The 23,906-nt window shown below is 34.8% G+C and overlaps 1 protein-coding gene across 8 annotated transcripts in view; it reads right to left on the reverse strand.

Annotated features, from left to right (window-relative positions):
• GSTCD (glutathione S-transferase C-terminal domain containing) overlaps positions 1-23,906 on the reverse strand; it is a 45,999-nt gene that overhangs the window by 6,179 nt on the left and 15,914 nt on the right. For 7 of the 8 annotated variants that reach the window (XM_007433109.4, XM_088133004.1, XM_088133007.1 and 4 more), the window contains 6 exons: positions 12,248-12,363; positions 11,518-11,562; positions 8,306-8,434; positions 5,676-5,809; positions 3,579-3,609; positions 127-196 (listed from right to left, as the gene is read on the reverse strand). In XM_007433109.4, the coding sequence (XP_007433171.1) occupies positions 127-196; positions 3,579-3,609; positions 5,676-5,809; positions 8,306-8,434; positions 11,518-11,562; positions 12,248-12,363 (525 nt within the window). The remainder of the gene's footprint in view (positions 1-126; positions 197-3,578; positions 3,610-5,675; positions 5,810-8,305; positions 8,435-11,517; positions 11,563-12,247; positions 12,364-23,906) is intronic. The other variant, XM_088133008.1, reaches the window with a different exon arrangement.

The following is a 23,906-nucleotide window of genomic DNA, read 5'->3' on the forward strand; positions in this document are numbered from 1 at the left end:
CAGAGATGCACTATTATAACTCCTTGTTGATAAACATGCCACAACTACCCATTAATAGTAAGCTAAGCACATCACCAAATACAGTGTATGTAATCTCCACAACAGCTGCTCTATAGAAAAGCATACCTATTTGCCTGCGTTCAGGGGGCAGCTGGACAGCTGTCTGATCAGCAAATCTGCAAAGAATCATGTGCTCCTAGAATAAAAACACACACACACACAAGATGTTACGGACATTTTTTACTCTACAAAAATAACTATTTTAATAGGAGTATCCAGAAAAGTAGGTCTATCTGTATTTCTATGAAACATTATATCAGCAGATTCTGGATGATACTCTTGTCATTAATTCTGAAAGCCAATGAAAGGAGCGCAAGGGCAAGTTAACCAAATGTTCCTCTGACTCAGTCAAAATCGGGCACAGCCGCTATAACCACAAATGAAAGCCGTAGGATTTCTCTACTGGCAAATACTCTTTGGAAAAGGGAAGGGTTTCTTCAAGAAACATTTCCCTGACTATATTTGCCTCTTTCATTTAATTTTAAAGCATTAAATGAATTTAGTCCTTTTGTAATGCATTCTGTGTTACTATTTTGTGCCTTCTACTCCATTATTCTTGACTCTTGGATAGGCATGCTACTCTAAGATTGTGCACAGGACACACAGATGAATTCACAACATTGTGCTTTTATACCATGAGCTTTTGAACTTTTGATTTGTACAAAAGACTATGGAGTCTGGCTATTAAACTCCACCTCTATATTCTGTGAACTGAGATTGATTAATGTCAGTCACATGCTGTAATTGACTGAATACATTGAGCATAACATGCTTCCTGCAGAGAAGACCTTAGAGGTGGTTATACTTTCTATAGGCGGAAAAAGGTGAAAAAAGCCATGACAGTATTTTTCCTGACAGCTGCGTTAGCTAGGACAGCTGAAATTTCAATTGCCAAGTCACCATAATCGTAATCATTTCAGAACTTAAGTCCTGACAGAACTGCCTGTAACATTAGATGAAGATAAATACAAGGACACAAAATATATAGCATTTAAACAATTTCATTTGGAAAAAACAATTTCTTCCAAATGAGTAAGAATAACATATGTATTATTTTTGTTTTTTCAACAAAGAATGTTTTATTTTATAGAACACCTGACTTTGTTCTCAAAATTACACTGCTTGAAGCTATATTGATTTAGATACAAAGTACTGGCCCTGAGACTCCGACACAGATAGAGTTGGAAACCAATAAATTAAGAGGAAAAAGTACTGGAACTACGTATACATATCCTGATTTTAAATCACAGTATTTTTGTTTGTATGTTTATTTAACAGTATATAATTTCAAAACAAAGGATGGTTTTCCTACCACTGGCAGAAATAACACTAACTAGGTATTTTGGATTCTAAATATCTGGGAAGCAAAAGATAAATGTAATATTTAAAAAAAGTGACACAATTGGAATAAAGCCTCCTTAGACATGTTTATGGGTTTATGTGTGTAAAGTGCTGCCTCTTAGGGAACATCAGCTTAAGCGAGAAAACTAGTTTTTTAAACTGAGAATTGCTATTCATGAAAAAAAAAATTGTTGTCTGCATATTTTTCTCCTTAATGAGACCAAATAATCTTATTAACTTGCACAACAGGTTTCCCTAACTTCTCTGGTACCCTTTGCATACATACATAAATGATATCACATAGCTCATGCTCTAAGTGTAGAAAAACTGGTTGCGTGCCTCTATTTCCTAGCATATATCTTAAGATATGAGTCAAATGTTGCATTACTTTCAATGCAAACAGAAAGGCCACTTTTTCTGAAAAAGAGGCCTGTAAGTGGAAAAGTTGGCAGATTAATGGTTAATCATCCCACTATTTTGCCCTTGCTCCTCCTTTTTTATAAATGCATTGTTCTATATTACATATGTGTGAATTTAATATTTAAGTAACTTTATTTAGTAATACAAGGAATTTTCTATAAGAAAAGAATAGCAACTACAAATAATCTCAGTGACCAACAATCACTTGGTTCTTCACTATGGGTTGTTGCTACTGCCATTTTGAAAAAAAAATATCTAGTCCCCACAATGGTTCTAGTTTTATTTGATAAATGAAAAACAAAATACAAGGTTGGGATAAACTATGGAGAGTGTGACAGTGTCTAGCCACTACTTTGGCTTCTGGTGAATAATTGAAAACATATCAATCCAATACAGAAGGGTTCTCATTAGTGCTGATACAACCAAGTTATACAGATATAAACTTGGAATTGGGACACCATCTGGTATAGATTCACATAAAATGCTACTAATAAATTGGATTGATATTAGAATGTCTTTCTGGCACAAATGTCCTTTTTTTAAAAAAAATGGCTGCACATTTATGAAAACAATCTGCTTCTTAACCTGTGATGTTTCAATACGATACATCTTCTTAACTTCTGAATTTGTTATTTTTTTATAATTCCAATGTTCAATAAATTCAATGAAAGAAGAATTTTCAGAAATTCATGAAGAGGTTGGAAAATATATTGCACCCATGATAGAAAAAAAAAGTTTAAAATGCACATTAGTAATGTTTTATTTTTTCACTGGTTTAATATTTCCAGTCCAAACAGATATGAAGTAAAATGTTGACAATACACCAAAATAAAGGTAGAATGTAGTTCTTTACATATTTTAATTTTTGTATTTTAGAACATGGTCCAAAGGTTGGGATATTACCATTGCAATGAATATATATACAAAATATCTTTGGCAGTGAAATGCCTTTTAAGTGGTTTCATCTAGATAAGTGTTCAGAACAGATTCGATAAATTATATGAAAATATTTAATCCTATGCTTACCTCCTTAGTTGTGATTAAAGAAATTCATATTCCGTATGAATTATTGATTTAAGCAGTAGCATGTATTAGCCTTTTAAAATATATTTTCATTTAGAAACTTTTAAACTATTCACTAACATGTTATATTCAACTCTTTAAATAAAACTTGGAGTATAATTCAAAATACTGTAGTGTTAAGAAACTAGCAATGTCCAATCTGAATCTGGACAGAAGGCAAGGAGGGAAATAGCAAAACCATATGGAAACAGAATGGTTGTTAAAACAGGAAACTGTTTCAAAGATGCACAGATCTGTATCTGGCATAATACTACTGGGTGGGGTCAAACTGCCTCCAGGCATATTTAAGATACTGTAGGAGGCACTAGAAAGAAACCTCCAATTTGACAGCTATTCTTTGTATGTAGAGTTGACGGATGAATATGGTTTTTTATACTGGAATTCAGTTTTTTTTATGGCCCATATTTTAAATTATTAATAGATGTTTTAAATTCCACTTTATGACCTTCCTTAGGGATTCTTGGATTTTAAAAACAAGATAAAAATTAAATTAAAATAAATTTATATTTACTAAATGTTTTTTCCAATATTAAAAGGAAAAAAGGACATTATGCATGTTAAAGTTTTGCTATTCTGATATATTTTAATGGAATATTTCTTTTACAGTGAAACAAAACTAAACAGGAAAGATATGCAGAAAAAAATTCTAAGCCCAAAGCCTATCTTTTCCTTACCTTGTATGACAGCACTTTCTTGAACTGATGGCTATAATAGAAAATGAATTTAATCATCATGAGAAACATTTTAAAACAGAGATTTAGCAGAATACAGAAGTAGCCAAGGTAATTTTATTCATCTGAGTAAGTTTTTAATATGCTGAGTTTATTTCATTTGTGATAGCCACTTCTTATTTTAAATGCTAAACAAATTCTTAATCCAGTACTATGATTATGTTATTGCACATAATATGAGAGAGAAAACTTCCAGAATATTCTTTATTTACTACGCTATCCTGCTCTGAAAACAGATTAGTAGTTCAGTTTGTTTTGAATAACGTTGCACTCTTAAAATCTTAGTTTGGAAGTGTTCCTGAATAAATGGGAATATTTTAGCCTAGTTGCACTTATTGCCTTATCTTGCCATAGATATACATGCATGATAACATCTGCAAGAATACATTCTCCAGAGATTGCAATAGAAGAGTCTGGAAAGGAAAATTAGAAAACCGCAAGTGAATAACTAGCTATGCAAATGGTGTTAACAGGGAAAGAAAAGATATTTGGGACCATAATCTGAATTATCTAAATAATGGACTGATGGTACAAGATAGCTAATAACTTACAAGAACTGGTAAAAAATTGCTTGGCATAGGAAGTTTGATCAGAAGAGCTTTAAACTGACTCCTGGGGGGTGGGTTAAAGATGTGAATATTGAAGTAAATAGTTCAAATAAATATTTATGCACTACATTCTGTTCCTGCTCAGAAATCCAAGTGAATGAACTTGGCAATGCTCTAGAGAGCATCTGGGTTAAAATAAGTGGAAGAACAAATAAAAGCATTACTGTTCTTGGTGTCTCCTGTTGTCTACCCATTCAAGGAGAAAATGTGGATGATGCCTTTTAAAATAAATCTGCAAATCTTTCAAAGAGTAATAGTACTGTGAGATTTCAACCATCCAGACATCTGTTGGGAGACAAAGTCTGCCAAACATGGTCCTTCCAGGAAATTCCTGACTTGTCTTACTAACAGTTTTCTTCTTCAGAGGGAGGAAAGCTGCCTTAACTTCATACTAATCAACAGGGAAAACTTTGCAGGAAGTACAGTAGGAGGAACACAGGAAGAAGTTGACCACATAATGTTGGAGCTCTTAATTTTAAGGGAAATTAAAGCTTAGCGTAATCAAATGGGAGATACCTCACTGGTAACACTGCCTGTGGAAAACATCTTGGAACAATAGTTGAAAATAATTGGACTGCAAGTAAGCAGTGTGATGTGGCTGCAATAAAAAGGGCAAGGCATTTAGGCTGCCTCAACAGAAGTAGAGTTTCCAAATAAAAGGAAGGAATATTCTACTTTATCCTACAGTGGTCAAACCACATTTTAAATATTGTACCTAGTTCTAGGCATCATATTTTAAGAAGGATTAGAACAAATGGGCTCTGAGAAGAGAACAAGGATGATCAGGGATCTTCTAAGACTCCTATGAGACTTAGGAGAAACTGGGCCTGTTTAGTTTTGAGAAGAGAGTGGAAGGGTAGCCTGCACTCTTCATAAACTTGAAAGGACATCATGCAGACAGACAAGACCTGTTCTGCTGGTTCTAACTGCAGGACCCAGATGAAGAGATTTAAGTTACAGGAAGGTAGAATCCAACTGAAAGTCAGAAAAAGGCTTCTCAAGAGTAAGACCAGTGAGCTCCACTGGATGTGTTCAAGTGGAAGCCAGATAGTCATCCATCAGGGGATGCTTTAATAAGGATTCCTCCACTGAGCAGGGGGTTGGATTTTATAAACAAAATGGCTCTTTCCAATTGTATGTTTCTGGATTCTGTGAATTGAGACTGCATATTCCTTTTCTACAGAACATAGCACTAGTAGCCTCTATTTTTTTTGAGTAACACAATCTGAAATAGTTTGATATCATTTGTAAGCAACTTTAAACATTTTAAAATGCCAGCTGTTAAATATAATGCTTGACTTGCTGTTTTTCTTATGTGAGACAGCTTCTACCAGTGCACCCTCATGTATCCAAAGTGTAGTTTCAAATGTTGAGTTAAACTCTATAGATTTTAACAAGGTTCCTCTCAAAACATGTTGGAAAAGCAACTGACCTTCGTGGAAATGCAAACTTGGATGTATTCTGTATGAAGCCATAACAGCAAGGAGAAATAACAAATGCTGCACCAACTTTGATACAATGTTCAATAACCATGTCTGTTGCCACTCCGCAAGCATGCAATGCCACCTGGAAAAGTAAAAGAACTAAATATGAGTGGAATTTACTGTTCCACTAGCAAATTTACATTGGAAATAAAGGCTTTCTATGCATCTTTACTAAACACGTCTACAAACTCTGAAAACTGTGGACTCCTACTGAGCATATTTGGAGGGTGCACTGAGTAAGAGAGGGAAGAGCCTCTCTTTTGTCAGTGATAAATGTTTCCATGAGTGAAAGCATATAATGAATACTGTGCGTTCATTGAGGAACCAATCATTGCTATGCCATTTTCTGAACAGCTGAGTTATCTACTGGAACATCAGTTCTCATTAATTGTGATTATTTTTATTATTCATACTTAGATAAAAAAGAAAAAGAAAATGTTACAGAAGTTGACACAAGAATAAATTTTAATATTAACTCAAATTAAATAATGAAAGAGCTATCAAGCCAACATGAAGTAGTCTTTATTCTGGTCATTGACCAGAATTCTACAAATTAACAAAATAAACCTATTTCTTTAAACCTGATAATGATACAGTCTTTAAAGAATGCTCAGGTTTGGCTGATCAACCCAAGATAGCATGAAAAAAAACCCCTCCCTGAAGTCTATACTATGCTATCCCAGTTTACAAATTACATTTCAATTAATTTGTAGCAAGAGTCTCATACAGGTAGTTCCTGAGTTACAACGGCAATTGTGACTGGGATTGTTTTTGCTAAGCAATGTGGTCATAAAGCACAATGTCACATGGCCACATTGCTTAGCAGTGGCAATCCCGGGGCAGTCCTGGTTGCTGTCATAACCTCAAGTCATGTTAAGTGGGAAGAGGGGGGTGTCCCAGTTAAGAGCACGGGGGTGCTGCAGGGGAGTGGCGGAGGCCAAGGGAGGGCATGGGAGGGGTGGTGCAGGCTGTGACCAAGTCGCAGGAGAGCCTCGGAGGGCCAGCGCAGGCCATACGGGAGGCCAGGGGAGGGCCTGCAGAGGGTGCACATGGGCGGGGGGAGGGTGCTGCAGGTGGGAGAAAAAGCGGGAATGACTTACTGGAGCAACTTGCGACCTTCCCTGCTGGCTTCCCCATTGAATGCTTGTGGAAAGCTGGCATGGAAGGTCACAAATAGCGATCACGACGGCAGCTCCTGCAACATTGTAATCGCAAGTCGGACACCTGAGCGTCCGGACTGCGATGATCTGACTGCAGGAGTGCTGCGATGGCTGGAACTTCAAGGACCAGTCGTACGTCTATTTTTTCAGCGCTGCCATAACTTTGAACGGTCGCTGAACGAATGGACGTAAGCCAGTGACTACCTATATTCAACAATATCCAGAGCATGTGTATTATGACATGATATAACTTGAGTATCTCATGACCTTTTCCAATACTCATTTTAAGTTTCTGAAATCATTTCTAATCACATAAGATGCTCTTTGGTTCATCTGTTCCATTAATTTTTTTCTACATTGTTTGTTAATGTGCAATTAATTATACTTATATGCATTGCCTCCGAATTCTGCAGTTGGTTGCTGGAGATCTCTTATGTTTTGTACTACTTTCTATTTCTTTATTCAAGCATCTAGGCTACTGATCTCTCTCTTCTAACTCTGCTACTATAATTTCATTTTCTCTTACTTGGAACAAGTCTAGATGGGATTTATTTGCAAGCAGAGATTATGTATTAGTTCAATGCAATACTTAAGGCAACTGAGCCCTTGGTGCAATTACTCAGCAACTCTTCTTTCTAAGGACTAATTCTTTTATGCCCTCCTCCAAACTCCTTAATAGCTAAAGTTATGCTCGCTCCACCACTAATAACAGTTAATGTTTAACTAGGTCTTATTTTTAACTGGGATCTGAAGACAATGTGGAACCCTGGTTAAGAATAAGCCAGTTATCATTATCCAAGGTTAACTATATTGCTAAAAAGCACTTAACAATAGTTAAGACAAAGAAAGGACAAAGAATTTATGCTCAAAAGGAAAAAGTATATTCTGACCCATATATGATTCTCAATGCTTTAATTATGCTTTACAAAGAACTTGCTTTATATTTGAACAAACTCTTAACGTACTTCTTTGCTGCTCCTAGTCAAGTTGCTTTACCTCAAATACTAAATCATGTAAAATTTATAAGGAAAAAAAATAATTTGGTCTTCAACTCACTACAGTATCAACCAACTCCAAATACAGCATTATTATTACTATTCATTTGCCATGCTACAATTGCAGTTTTAATCAGCTTTAATAGTTTAAGAGCTCTTTAGCCATCTACAGCAGCAGAGAAATAGCTCTGTACAATGAGAATAATGTGGAGAACCAACAATTTGTTAATAGCTCCTTTCTGAATTTTGAATCTGAAATTCTCACATTTTTGAATTTTCATTATTGCAAGTTTAATAAAATCAAAACTCCCAGGTATTGTGGAAAAGTAATTTGTATTTTTTCTAAATAAACATTGTTTTAAGATAGTATCTTTGGTTTTCAAACACAAAAAAGGTCACAGTTACAGTGCTAAAATCACTTACCCCAATATTAAAATTTCCTTTAAAATTGTCCATATTTGCTTGGATGAACCAAATATTATGTAATCCTAGTTCATCACTTCTCTTTTCAGCACATATAAGTGACTGTTCTTTATTTTCCACTAGTACTATCTATATTAAAAAAGAAAAAAAATAATCCTGCTCAACTTCTGGATTAAAAAACAACACATACATCTTACAATCATAAGACTGAAGCACATGCACAAAGTTTTCCTTGAACAGAAATGTTTCCATTATAGACATAAATAAAATGCAATTAAACTTGACCTGAATTTTTAGTTTTTTAAAAATACATTATTTTGAGCGTGCCACAGAAATCAGATATATCATTAAACTAAAATGTCACTTTTTTCATAGTTAAAAATTATACTAATTTTAGAGAATGGAGTTTCTAACCTGACACTGATACAGCAATATAACCATGTCTGTGGCTGCTCCAGTTCAAAAAGAACAGTGTATTTCCCAGGGTCAAAGTGTTGAGGAAAATTTGTGTTACAGTTCTCACAACTTAGCATCCATTCTTGTGTGCAATTACTACTGTGCAGTACCATACAAGACCGCTGTAATAACCACAGTATATGTGCCAATTCTACAGTGTTTTTATCCAGTTAGCTTGTAAAAACAAAAAGTAGATGTTTGCTAATTATTATATGCGCTGTCTCTCATATCAAGCATACATGACCACATTTATACCAGATGAGCCCAGTTATCATTTTCACATTTTGCAGAACTTTGCAACTGCAGTACCCAAAAGAATTTGCAAGCAGACCTCTTTGGTTCATTTTCAAGCATTTGGAAAAAAGCCTGTTTTTTCAGGTTCACTTGTAGGCTTCAGCATGATCGACTCAGATTTCCCAGGGAAAATATTTCTGAGGCTTACGACAGAGACATATTGCTCACAGAGAAGCACACTTCTACTACTATGAGACAGTAACTACATCACAGTATTTCTCAGATAAAACTTCTACATTTGACGAGATTGGAGAAAAACAGAGATTCGGTTTTTAAAAAACTGAATTTTTTACACTTTTACAAAACTATTACATGTTTTCCATTACTGGGCAGAAAAAGTTCAAAAAATTAAACTGGAATCAAAACTTCCAGTGCACCAACAGCTTTGAGATTATGCTAAGTTTTATAATGGGCTTAAGCTAAAACACATTCAAGCAAATTGCATTTAGCTTTTTTAATTTATTAGATTTATATAATTTATTTAAAAGTTTTACAAGTATCATGTAGAATACACTCTCATGTGATATTGAACAATAATTGTATAAGCAGTACTGATAGCAATGTGGAGTCCTTGGTGCTCTCTGAACTTGGTTGTTTGTTTGCAGACATTTCATTACTCAACTAGGTAACATCATCAGTGCTAATGGGTGTGGGGTTTGTTCCGTGTTTATATACAGTAGTTTGCCTTGCCAGTGTTGATGGGGGCGTGCTTTTCTCCTTGGTAGTTCCTTGATTAGGGTATTGTTTTCTGCTTGATTATCTGGTGTTAATCCTGCTTATCTGGGTGTTGGCTGCTGGAGGGGATGTTTCCTCCTTAGCTTTTTGTTGTCTCTTTTGAATGGTGTGTAAAAATGGTTTATTTCTATGTGTCTATTAATGGCTGATTTGTCTGAAAGCCAAGCTTCCAGGAATTCCCTAGTGTTTTTGTATTTGGCTTGATTTAGGATGCTCAGAGTTTGCCAACTGAAATTGTGGTTGAGTCTGTCCATATGTTGTGAGATTAAGGAGTTTTTGTGTCTTCTGACTGCTAACTGATGTTCATGGATGCACTCTGCTAGTCTTTTGCCTGTCTGTCCTACATAATGGCTTTACAATCCTTATACTGTATGTTGTAGATAACTCTTGTTTTTTCTTCTTGGGCTACTGGATCTTTTGGCTTACTTAAGATGTTTTCGAGGGCTTTAGTTGGCTTGTGTGCTACGGTGATGCCATGTGGTTGTAATAGTCTGTTGATTGTTTCTGAGATGTTTCTGATGTATGGTAGTGTTATCCTTTTCATAGCTTGTGTTGGTTGTGCTGCAGTGGGTTGAGTGGTCACACACTTTTTGATAAATAGAAGAGAAAATGTGTAGCTCAGGGTTGAACTGTGGAGTCCTTGGAGTTCTCTGCACTTGGCTGTTCTCTTGCAAACATTTCATTACCCAGCTAGGTAACACCTTCAGTGCACTATTTTGCCTTGCCAAGGATTTTCCCCTATTGCCAGAAGCAAAACAACATGTGTGTGTGCAAGGAGGGAATGTCCTTGTTGAAACAGTAACTTGTAGTCTCTGTAAGATAGCAAAGGAACATTATAGAGGGAGGCATATCTTGAAGCTTATTGATGTATGAATGACTTGTAACTTCTTCAGTCTTGTGACTATTGTTGAAGTTGTATGTAGAAACTGTATGTAAAATTGTATATAAACACCCCTATCCCATTAACTGTTTGTGCATGCTTTTCGGAGATATCCCACCTGCACCTTTCTTCTGCGCAGAATAAACTTTTCCAATTTTTCTACTCCTGGTGTGTGCTGATTGGCTATTTGCATGCCAGGCGGTCAAGCTCATTTCAGGGACAACACAAGGAAGCAGTATTTTGCTGGGCATATTGTATCTGCAAGTTCATAGACTGTTGAGCTGTTTCAGGTTGTGAGGGGACTGACTTGGATCCCCAAAGTTCTATAAAAGAATCTTCTGAGGCTTGTTCTAATATTTCTAATTAATTATTACAATGATACCTTGCCACAATCAACTGAACCTTTGTGGATAAAATCTGTTATATTTAGTCTAACCTAAATGTTAACTTTGCTTTGGGCCTGAGTATACTAATTTTGTCTTTTTCGTTCACTATCTATAGGAGTTACTTTAAATGGGAACAGTGAAGTGGGGGAATAAAATATATGTTTTCCCAAATACTATTATTTTGTGTGATTAAAAAAATGTAGGCAGCTGAAAACATAATTAGGACACTGCCCTTATGACTGAATGTCTTTCATAGGAAGATGAGTTTTTCCTAGAAATAATTTTCTACAAACTTGGAGAATGTTATCATTGAAAGACAGTACATTATGATAAGTTAGGAAAATTATCCAGAAAAAGGTGAATAGGTGCTTGAAAAACATACTACAGCATCTAAAACCACCTTTACCTAATTGCATACTTCAAATTTTGGGTTACCAACGTTTATTTTATTGATACTTTACCTGGCACATTGGTAGTATATAAGCAAGAACAATTCCAACATGACCCTGTTCAAGACAAGAAATGCAGAAATAAATCTTAATTCTACACAGCCATTGTTTTATAATGGGGGGCGTGCTTGAAATGGAAAATATGCTTTACTTTGATCTCAGAAGAAATTAACACATTCCAGAAGTTCTGCAGAAGAATTTTGGATTACCCATGGTTCATCAGAAAAAGAAAGACTGGAATGTTTGGTTATTCTGGGTTTTAAAGAAACAAAATCTGGAGGGATCCCAGAATGATTTTGCCTGGCACTTCTCCCCCTCTGCACATCATATTCCACTGGCCTCCAACCTTCTCAAAGTCTCTTCCTTCCCCCAGAAATTGGCACTGCCAATATCCTGGCCTGTGCATCTGTTCCTTAGGGTGATGGTCCCTTACTGTATATTCCCAAACCACTTCTGCTCAGAACCATGCTCAGAACAACCTATATCTCAGAACAAAACAGCCATGTATGGATCAAACATCCAAGAGATGGATGCTTCATCTCGGGCATGGAATACTGAAACCTGTAGTTCAGGTATGGAACATTTTGCATATACTTATGTGCAATGTATTGCAACAAAATATTGATAGAGACACTGAAAGCCAATCAACCTCCAATTTGTTTGCCTCTGTCCTGAAAGCTGATGGTGTACTACTCAACTTGTATATGTGAAAAGTAACTGAGATTGCACTTTACTACATTACCCCACCACTGCAAAAATCCACAATTACATCTCCAGGCTTAGCCAGTTTCGTCACTAAAGCTATTAGATTGTTCAACTGCTGCTGTTTCCTCAAAGCACGATCAGCAGACATCTTTCCTAAGAATGACAAAAAGAAATATAAATGGACTTACTGAGAAAAAAAGTTTTACTTTAAATCTTTAAAATCAATTATTTAATTCATTATTCTGATCTGCATTTGATTTATTTTAAAAGTTTAGCAGGAGTAACTCTGATTTCAAACGGGGAAAAAAGGAGAAAAAGAATAAAGAATATAGCACTTGCTGAAAATGGCTGAAAATGGCTTAAAAAAGGCTTAAAAAATGTAAGTTAGCTTTCCAAGTAAGCTCAAATTGTGTTGATTGCACTGACACATCCAATAGTTTGCCACTGCATTGTTCCAAGACGTTTATTGACTCCCAGTCTAATCTACAACCCTATTATTTCCTGTGGAGTCCGTGGGGTTCTCTGAGCTTGGTTGTTTCTTTGCAGACATTTCGTTACCCATCTAGGTAACATCTTCAGTGCTAAAGCGAGTGGGGTTTGCTCTCTGTTTATTTGCTATTATTTCCTGTGGAATCCCCACACAAGTACTAAGTGATCCTGATTAGCATTTTGAGATCAACTAAAGTTGACAGAACCTCCTTATCTCTACAACCCTGGTTCCAACTGACAATATAATCTGACACTGCAGTAATCTACACACAAATAAGTTTAGGTGATTTCAACTTTTTCAAGCATTAAATGTCAGTCTGTCCTACTATTGGTTCATTAGTAGAATCACAAGATTCAGAAATCAAAAAATATGCTACATAACAGATTGCAATATTTTCTACCTCACTTTTAACAATAAATGTCTGTTAATTAAAATTAGGTCCAGTTCACTTTGATTTCTTTTATTCAAGAAATCCACAGTTAATGAGAAAACTGTAAATTATTTATCTCCAGCAGAGGTCCTACTCTGCATAAGATCTTTTTAATTGAAGATGCAAATATTAAACCTATAGAGGTTTGCATGAAGCACATGGTCTACACTCAACTATGATCACTCCATTGAAGCTTATGTTTCAAACTTCATCCTTACAGCACTACTGAGCAAGAATGGCTTACAAAAAGATCCTCAGAAAAGACAGAAAGGATTTTTTTGGGTGCTTCCAAGCTATCTATTTCAGATGCTTGTTGTTGTCATAGTAGCAGTAAACTTAGGGAATACAATGCAAAACTATTTATTTTAAAAATGCATTATCTTGAGGCAGCAGAGTCAATATGCATAGTATAAAAACAGATTTTAAATCCCTATAAAATACAAATCTGATAAAATACCACTCAGTTAAAACAATGGCAACAGCAATAGGAAAAAGAAACCTACTCCCACAGCAACCTCAATAGGTTTTTTCTTCTCCCCATCTAGCTTTATGAAAAAGCTAGCCTTTATACCATGTTTGGTGGTGTTCTGCAAATGGCTATAACTTATTGCAAAACACAGCCCATATTTAATGTTTAGATCTGTGTGAAATGCAGAATTTTCCACCGCAAACTGAGAGCAATTTAGACAATGACCATAAACAGGAACTGTAATTTATAACATAGGAATAAAAACCAGACTTGCATATTAAAAGAATAATTTGTGCACTAAGATAAACATTTTTCTTCTCCTGTAATTACTTCTGCTTTAACTTGACATGCAAGAACAAGAGCAATTGCCTCTGAGTTAACTACATGCTTGTGACTGTAGTATAACAATTTGGGGAATATTCCTTAGCCTGCTCTCTACATGGTATGGTATGGAAGAGGGACCAGGAAAGGCAATTGGTGCAGATCATGTTTGAAAAGCTGATTTAAAATGTAATTCAGGACAGAATGGTATTACAATGTGTTTAAGTTGTTGTTCTTAACTCATATTGTTTCCTTTAGCTCTACTAGCCAAATTGTTTTCTATTAAGGTAAGTTCAGTTAAATGTTCTTATCATTTCAAGCATGAGAAAATTACCTTTTCCTACACATCAGGGAGCAGGGAGATGAAAAGATATATACAATAATCCTCTTTTTTTGGTTGGGACAAATTAAGTAAAAGGAAAGCTGACACTGCATTCACAGAGTTTGCTCTGGCATCAGAGTTCAATGGAAAGAGAATCTGAGTGATGTGCTAGTTCAAAATCACTATATGACAGACCCTACAAAGTTGGTTTGTCTTATAATGAGCTGGTAGGAATCACCACATTTTAGTATAATCATCAGTGTCAAATTAACTCATGGGCAACAAGAATAGAATGACTAAATCTTTTTAAAATTTAAAATGACTGCATTTTTGATATACACTTTATTTATAACTTCATAAACCCAAGTTCTCATGCTATTTTCTAATATAAAGTACAAATAAACTATTTGTTCTTCAGCTAAAACTGGCCTAGAGATAATAAGATTCTGAACTGTTCTTACATAGAATTAATATGGATTAATAAAGCTAGTTGCTTCATAATTCCCAAAAAATTGTTCTCTTGGCATAAAATAGTCTACTTAAGCATAATGTAGTCCCAAAAATCAAATTCTGAAATATAATAATAATTCACCTACAAATATCAAGCTCAGTTAATTCCATAAAAATAAAGACAGAATCAGAGCAAGTTCTTGAGATTCTAAGTTTAGAATACTGTGATTTATAGGTACTCCCAACATAGCAAACTGTTAATTTTTTTTTAATTAGTTAGAAGCCTTGCATTCAGCAATCTTTTCAGGATTCATTGTGAAGATAAAATGAAGATAAAATGCCAAACCAGTTGTAAAACCTTTTATTGGCTTTGGAAAAAAAGATCAAGATGTGGATGGAAAATTAAGATTTTTCATTACAAATGAGTTTGGATATCAACCCAATTCTCAGCTCCAAGTTTATAACTTGTAATAAAAAGTTACATATGATGACCAAGAGACCAAACAATAAAATATTCCCCTTTTCTGGTTTGCTATACCTACTATATAGTAAATGAATAAATGTTTTAGGCAACAACCTTAACTTATATAGTTATAGATTATAGATTATCTGTAGATAGTTATAGATTATTAGTTATAAATAATAGAAAACAGTGAAACCTTTGTAAAGAGTTTCACAAATGACACCCCTTCCCCAGCTGTCCAGTGTTCCAGTTGCTCATTCTTCGCTGTAGAACTGGAATTAAAGAGACAAGAGAGTAGCACTAATGGATCATTTGAGAACTGCGGGAATTACTAGCTACTATGGCTAATCATCTTTTGTTAGGCAGTTAAAAAGCATTTTCAAAGTCTGGGGGAAAGAGCCCATTCATCTTTTTGGGATCATTTTACACTGAGCAGCATTTTAACTCACCATGCCCTTAAAAGTATAAGCCAAAATGATAGAACACAACCTCTACAGTTCCTACTAGTCACCGAAAATCAAGTAATGTTTCTTACTGTCAACAGCCAAAAATAAAATCATATTGTCACCATAATTAATAATAGACCTAATAAAATATCCCAGAACGCCAACAACTTCTAACATCCCCAATCCAACTGTCACAAGGAAAGATTACATTTCAGGAAGAACTTTGGCCAGATATAAACAGCTGATTCTAGCAGATATGCATAAAACCAAGATTAGCATGAATCAAAATAGTTGATTGATGCATCTTTTCAAGAAGACATTCAGTTCCAGAGAAATAATTTAGCCCAAAGCAGAGACTTTTAATGGCATTTTGAAGGGGTGTGTGTGTGTGTGTAAATATAGAATATACTTTCATAGAAAGTATCTACTTCATAGGCACACAGGGTTATGCTGAGTTACAATATTATGATCTAGATTTATGAAATAATTGAAATGTGGAAGGGCTATTGTAATAGTTAAAAAGTTCTGCTTTTCACTATTCATAAGATTGGAAATAGAACTCATTCATTCATTCATTCATGCATGCATTCCAGGAATATATATACTTATGTTTCAAAATGGAAACTATATTTTATCGGAAACAGTTTTATAAATGTTTTAACATCTAGACAGATTTACAGAAAACGTAACAAAGTGGTATGCCTCTAGACTGAGGCACAATATCCAAGGCAAGTTGCACACACACATCTCTTCCCAAGCCCAGGATGGTGTCTCTGAAGTGTATTACGAAATCTGAGCCAAGAAATTGTTCATTCCTGAATGTTATTTGCATGCAAAAGTATTTATGGCATGAACAGAGTTAGTGACAATTACTGGTAATAGCTGCTCTCCAAAAAGCACCCAAATTTGTAGATTTCAACTGTATGCACTCCATATACTTTAGAAACAACAGCTGAGGTAGACTTCAGCAGTACAAATGCTTGTGAATGACATACAGTTCAGATTATAACAAATAATCATCTCTAGGATTAATTCTGTCAATGACAACTGTATCATATTTTGCAAATGGTTACTACAAGTTTGGCTTGCGGGGAGGGTTTTAATTTACTTATCTACTTAGGATATAATAGAATAATGTTTTTGTTTCTAATCTGGCCTATAAAATATATATTGAAAGGCTTCTGTTTTACTCATATCAATGGAAACAATAAATTATAACTGTAATACCTGATCAGGTATCTTACAAATATGCATAAGCAGATATCCATTCTCTGGAAGCACCAATAAAAAAAATTACACAAAATGTTATTTTAATTATATGTATGCTATATCTACTTCTTGTGTTATGTCTGAGACATGGAGGCTTTTGAAATAGGCTTAATCTGTTTCTAGCTACTTTGCAGAGAACTAATCTAGATCGGATTGCTAAATGTAACTGTCAGTATCTAAAACTAACAGTACATTCTGTTCTTTTAGATATTAGGACAAGATGAACTACAAAAGGAAGTAACTATTTTGGAACTTTAGGCTATCTGGTATATTTTAACATTCAACTTACGTACTAAAATAAAGAACAAAGTTTGGTATTTGTTAATGTTTTTATAGTCTAAACTCGACAAGATGCTGATAATCCCACTGGTTTGGTCTGTAGACCTATTTCATATCAGAAGCACAACACAGCAGAGACACTTTAATGCTTTCCCTAATGCGCTTTCTAAATAAAAAATCCATTCCTTGAAGCTATTTTTTTCCAAAAGGCAGTTTTGGAAAATAAGGAAAAACAGTCTAGTTAAGTTTTTATATTATGCTATTTTAAAGCATCATAGCATTTAATCCTGCTTATATTTGAATAGCTAATATGAAAGACAGAATCAGGCCCACAAATTATGACATATTACTGTTTGATTTGCTGCTGTGCTTATAAATAGATTAAAAAACATCAGGAAGTTGTATGAATTCTATGCACACAATATCCCAAGAAATGTTGTTATGCCTAAGAGTAGCAGATATGAACATATTGCTTAATTGTAACTGGAATTCATCAAATGTTCAACTGGGTATTCACATGTTAAGAATAATCCTGCACCTGCATAGCTGTATTTGAAAGGTTATAAAGCTGAACTGCATTTGGGCAGACCCAGATACATGCCTTCTCCAGTCCATGTGTTCTGAGGAACTGCTGTCACCTTATCTTAATGAGAACTTAATAATAACAAAACAGCAATCAGCCTAAATCCAGCATCCATCAAGCTCCTGTGCCCAGTTGATAATGTTTAACAAAGGATGATGGCTGAACCCAAAAAGCAGCTTTCAAGATGTTACATAACAAAATACCTCAAAAAGCTGCAATTGATATAATGACATATCTAGTAGAAGAAACCCACAATTGTGTCAGCAGCAGAAGGTTGGGTAATAGAAGACACTGCAAATATTTAATTCACCCAATATATTATAAACTGTGATAAAATTGACAGACCTTTTCTAAGCATGCCATGACAAACGAAAAGATGCAAAGATTTATAATGAGTCAACAAACTATTCACATAAAACATGAATGTGGCAGGCATCCAAATTTATTTATTTATTTATTTATTTATTTATTTATTTATTTATTTTTAAACTTGTATGCCTCTACATACAATAAAATTATGACTCTACAAATGAAGTCAAAGGTCAGATCCAAAAGAAATGCCCTAAGTTGGAAACAACTTTATGCAGAAAGTTAATGCCTAGTCTCAAGACCAGTTTTCCCCTATAAAAGTACGTAGGATCTACTTTTAATCCTCAAACTCTAAAGCATTATGAGCAAAGGCAATTACTAATAAAAAGCAAATCTTTGTGAAAACAGATAAAAGTCTGATAAGCTCTAAGCTGGAGGAACAGGGGTACAAGGTAGATATTTTGCAAACCCTTTTAAAAAGTGCTGCGGAAAAGGGATGAGAAAGCACAGAGTAATGCTCCACTGGAGCATGAAATATTGTAATTGCTAAAAGATAAATTGAAATGGATAAAAATTTTAATTGTGTGAAGCAAAAGACTTCCACTCACAAAGTCTGTGAAAAGTTTCCAGTTGGCATTATCAGTGGATTGACTTTTGCTTTAGTTTCAGTCACAATTTCCAAGATGTCATTTACAAAAATACAAGGGAATGGGTCCTCCAAGCTGTGAAATATAGGGAAGAGTGCTTGATAACATCTTGATTCCCTATGGGCCATTAATGTGGGAGTGAGAGTGATTGATGAATAATTATATTCTAACTATCTCTAACATACAAAATAGGGAAAAGCATGGTTGGTGGGCCACCATGAGTTACCATAACATGTCTTCACCCTACAAGCCAGCAGTGAATATAAGAATCTTACAAGTATCTTTCTCTTGAATAAAGTTACACGAAATGACACCTGAAGGCGGGAATTTACTCCCACTGTACATTTTTTGAGCAGTCATAACCTATCATCAGATGCATTAGCAATGTTGGCCTCACAGAAGAACTGGCACCAATAGGAACATTTGGATAGATAACATGATAAGAGAATGTTCTTTCAGATGCTTTCATGCATAGCATGGCTAGTTATCTCTGATCAATTGTCATTTGTATTCACTTTGTCATATGAAATAGTTCTGGATTAGAGGTTGAGCAGAAGACTAGTATTAAATTTGAAATATTTCAAATGGAAACAGAAAATAATAATCCCTGAATGAGGTAGATTAATTGTCCACTCAGAATACATCATTTTGTGTGTATCCTTATTATTATGGTATGAAACTACTCATATATATTTTACTCATAAAGTGTGTATTATATGTTGATTTGTTGCAGTGATTGTGTTGATTTGTTGTTGGCTCTTTTATCTTGACTGCTGATTGTATGTACTGTATGCTGTTTTTTATTGTTTTATGTTTTTGTATAGTTTTTAACTGCTGTTAGCCATGCAGAGTCATGAATTTGCAATGGGAAGCCATATAAATTGGAATAATAAATAAATAATATAATTTGAAAAATTCACTACTGGAAAATATAGTGATATTATGAGATCCATAAGACTGTGACTAGTCACTATATAAGACAGAGTGCTAAATGTTTGATCTGACTGCAGAACAATAATCTTATTACAGTCAGGCACATCAAGCAACTTCCCAGTTATGTAACAGAAAGATTCGAGCTATCATTATTTCAGTTTAAATCTGCGTATTTAAATCTTGTCTCAGTTATACTTGAAAACAACTTAGGTCAACTGACTTTAATAAGTAGGGCTAATCAGCCTTCTCTAACTTCATGGCCTGTGTGGATTTCAACTCCTAGAATTCCCATCAATAGCTATGCTATTCAGAGATGCTAATATTTGATGTTCAAAATACAGCACTCATGAATAATTATTAATTAATAATTATTTATGTGAAGAAAAAAAGAATCATTAGTGTCTAAAGAACACTATGGTTTTAAAAATCAAATATATTTGCTTTATTACCTATATTCATTTGTTTATATATCAAACAGATTGCAGTGGAAGCAGAGCCTAAAAAAGCAATATTATATGTGTATGAAAAGGTGTCTTATGCACATAGTCCTTCTTGTCATAAATATTGGCATGAAATTGGTTTGTATCAAATCAAGTTTGCAACTAATGAATTTTTCCAAGGAAATACATGCATTAATGAATTGTTTCTAATGTTCAAAAACAAAATGTTGGAACAAATATTTTTTGCTACTAATGTAATGTACCTCTCACCTGAAACAATTATTTTTTACTATATTACTATAATCCAGACTTTCCAGTATCATTCCTCTGTATACAAGAAAATACCATTTAAACAATTTTTCCACCAGAGTTTAATTACCAGTTTTCTCGGTATATGTATGAACAATTTCTTATGATCATTAAAATGTTGCCAAATTTTATAAATAATCATATGTATGACAAAAGATAACTAAGTCATTTTCAGTTGTGTGTGTGTGTCCACTAAGCTTCTGAATATTACCCCCCACCCCTGATTGTTGGAGACAACTGGAAACAAACTTGATTTATTTTATAGAAGATAATGCACTTTGGGACAGGGTGGGCGTTTAGGAAAGCTAGGAATATTCTTGCTTTTTTTTTTTTTTTTTTACTTTCCTACTAGAGTTTTGATTTACAGTTAGAAGTTAATAATAAAACATACCACCACTAAAAATGGCAATAAAAATATGCTAAACCAATTGGGCTACATCCAACCTTACATGAACAGACATTTACATGCACCGCAGAATTTCCTTTCTTGCTGTTCCTCCCTGCTCACCACCCGATTTAGGCAGAAATAAACTGAAATCTTGCTACCACAAAATTGTGCAAGACAGGCTTGGAAGTGACTTTGCATTTTACATGTTGCCAGTTAAAATAAGGACAGAACTAATCTCTCCAGGAACATTTTATCTGAGTCTATCAAACTGGTTGAAATGGTATCAAAAGAAGCAAGCAAGCAAACAAAAACTCTTTGCACTTTAAGAGATTTCATCCATAATGGTGATGAAAATATAAGAATGGTAACATGAGTTTGACAAATTCTTATAGTAGTGTAGAATTAGAATATTGAGTGAAAGATGACAAATCCAACATTGTCTGAGTAGGATGTCTGAAGGCCTTTCCAGAGATTCTCATTCAGAGCTGGTAACATGGAGCCATGGGAATGCCCTGGAAATATTCTAAATGCGTAACTCATCTACAAATGCTGTTCCTTGGTTCTGCTCTCTTGTAAACCAAAGATATGAAAAACCTGTACAGAATGAAATAAGGCATTTTTAGTTTCTCATCCTTCCTATACAGGGAGAGACAGGATAGGTTGGACTGCAATACCAAGAGACTATGACATGTATTAGACAGTTTTTTGAGGATTTTCTCCTGGGTTGTTAGTGGGAGCCTCCCTCCTCCTGTTTTTATATCTGCATTAAGTTTGAGTATTTTACAAGAATTTTTTGCATGCCTTAAAATGGTGCAAAACCATGCTGCCAATTTGTTTTTAGAAATTAGAGGGGTTCTATGGATTACTAAAAAGGTTCATACGCAACTCAGGTACAGTATATTCATTCTTTGCTATTATGGACAAACCTATGGCATAGAAAAGCTATCTTACATTGCAGTGAGAGACTGAAGCTGAAGAATGTGAATTTATTTATTTTACTGATACAACATGCAGACTCCAACTTGGTCTCTCTTCCAACTTCACCCCACCATTTGCCACTAATTACTATGAGGGAAGAAATCCATAAGTATCATGAGCCTCTATAGAAATCCTTTTCAGTGGATAATTCAGAGACCCAAGATCCCCAGGGAAAATACCATCAGGCTATCTGAGTGCATTGATCCCAAACTGGATGATTAACCACCGAGAATGCAGGTCCAAAAAGATTCAGAGTTCACTCAGGAAGCAATGCTATTGTTCTGTGCATGCAGATAGCATTTCCACCAGGACCACCATATATGTGCCAATGGCCTTCCAAGAAAATGGCTACTTTAATGCTTCAAGGAAGTATACTTCGTTCATGCTATCACACTATGCTTTGCATAGGCAAAGTTTCAAAATCAAATTTCTTTAAAATAATACATTTTGAAACGCATCCAGAGTATTTGGAGTTCTTGTAAGTTCCATTAATATATAAAGGAATCTGTATGAACAAGTAATGCCAATTTGCCAATCATAAACAAAGTATTTCAACATGCACAATCTGTGGATTCTCTTGGACTAATAGCTACTGCTAGAAGATTGGATGCAAGCTGTGGCCATGGGAGCCTTTGCCCAGCTCTGGCTAATGCACCAGTTTCAGCCTTTCCTGGAACAGGAAGCACTAACAATGGTCATGCATGCCTTTGTCATCTCACAGTTGGATTACTGAAGGCCAGTCTTCAAGGAACTACCACAAAGACGATTCAGATACCCCCAAAAATCATTGAGGAAAGACTGAGTATAATTATGTAAACCCTAAATTGTAAATTGCAGGTACAATTCAAGGTTCCACTTATCAATTATAAAGCCATATATGACCTGGCACCTAGGTAGCATTGAGATCATCTGCTCCAGGTACAACCTGTCAAACTGATCTTATGTAACAAAGAGGATATGCCACAAGCCCTGATCACTGAGAGATATGAAAGGAGGGGGTCTGAAACTGAACATTTCTTATGAACCCCCCCCCCCAAATTAGAATGGTTTGCCACCTGAGATGATGACCTCATCCCTGATATTCTGAAATAGTGTTAAGGCAGGTCTTTGGGCACTGAAGTGTGGAGTATTTTAATTATGAGAATGTTTTTACATTTACATCTGCTGTAATGTTTTTATAGCAACACAGAAACTTGTGCTGTTATGAGTGTTAGGTTATTTGGATATTTATTGATGCTTAGATAATTACTGATGTTCTGATTGATTACAGAGTCTGTTATTGGTTATGTTTATATTGTACTGTATTGGATTATGTAAGTTCCTTAGGAATCACATGATGAAAGTAGTATCTAAGACTTAGTAATAAATAATACATAAAAATGCAATGTGATAATATGAAAAAAAGGAATTGCTTATTTAGATTCAGTAACTGGTTCTACCACTTTTAGTGCAATAACTGCAACCAAATGCTTCCTATAATTGATGCACGCTGCCCAGGGTTGCTTTGTGATGGGCGGTTATATAAATGTGACATATAAATAAAATAAAAATAAATAAATAATTCTCTCACAACACAGCAGAGGAATTCATGTTGCATTCATGGCACATTGCCCAAGTCCTGAGACAGCAAAACATCCCCAAACCAATACTACCACCTTCATGCTTGATTATAGGTATGAACTTACTGTGGTTGTAGAATGTGGCGTTTTGTTTCCAGGGGATATAATAATACATGCATAGCCAATTTTTGATACATACATCCATAGAATACCCCTTCAAAAGTTTGAGCATCATCCAGGTACTTTATGTCAAATTTGAGATAAGAATCAATGTTCTTCCTAGGAACTGCTTCCAGTCTTGCTACACTCCCATATATTCTATTTTCATTTAATGCTTGTTTGAATGAGTTATGAATGCTGACTTTAGCCCAGATGAGACTGTAGATTGTAGTTATTTGTGCCTTTCTGAAATTTTATGCTGAATTTGTTTTGTGTATTTTTCTTGTAAACCACTGAGAGTCTCAGGAATTTTGATAAAAAAAACCACTTTGGAAAGATTTTGTTATTATCTCAAATCTCACAGTTGGATTTTGATCCACGTTCTTCTCCACCTCAAGACTATTTCTCTGACTGGGTACCAGTGAAGCCCTAGAACTGTAAATTCTTTTGTA

Source organism: Python bivittatus, unplaced genomic scaffold (assembly GCF_059951505.1).
Source record: "Python bivittatus isolate LINGU-HERP-01145 unplaced genomic scaffold, Pbiv_v1 ctg000070_np1212, whole genome shotgun sequence".
In the NCBI taxonomy this organism is placed as follows: domain Eukaryota; kingdom Metazoa; phylum Chordata; class Lepidosauria; order Squamata; family Pythonidae; genus Python; species Python bivittatus.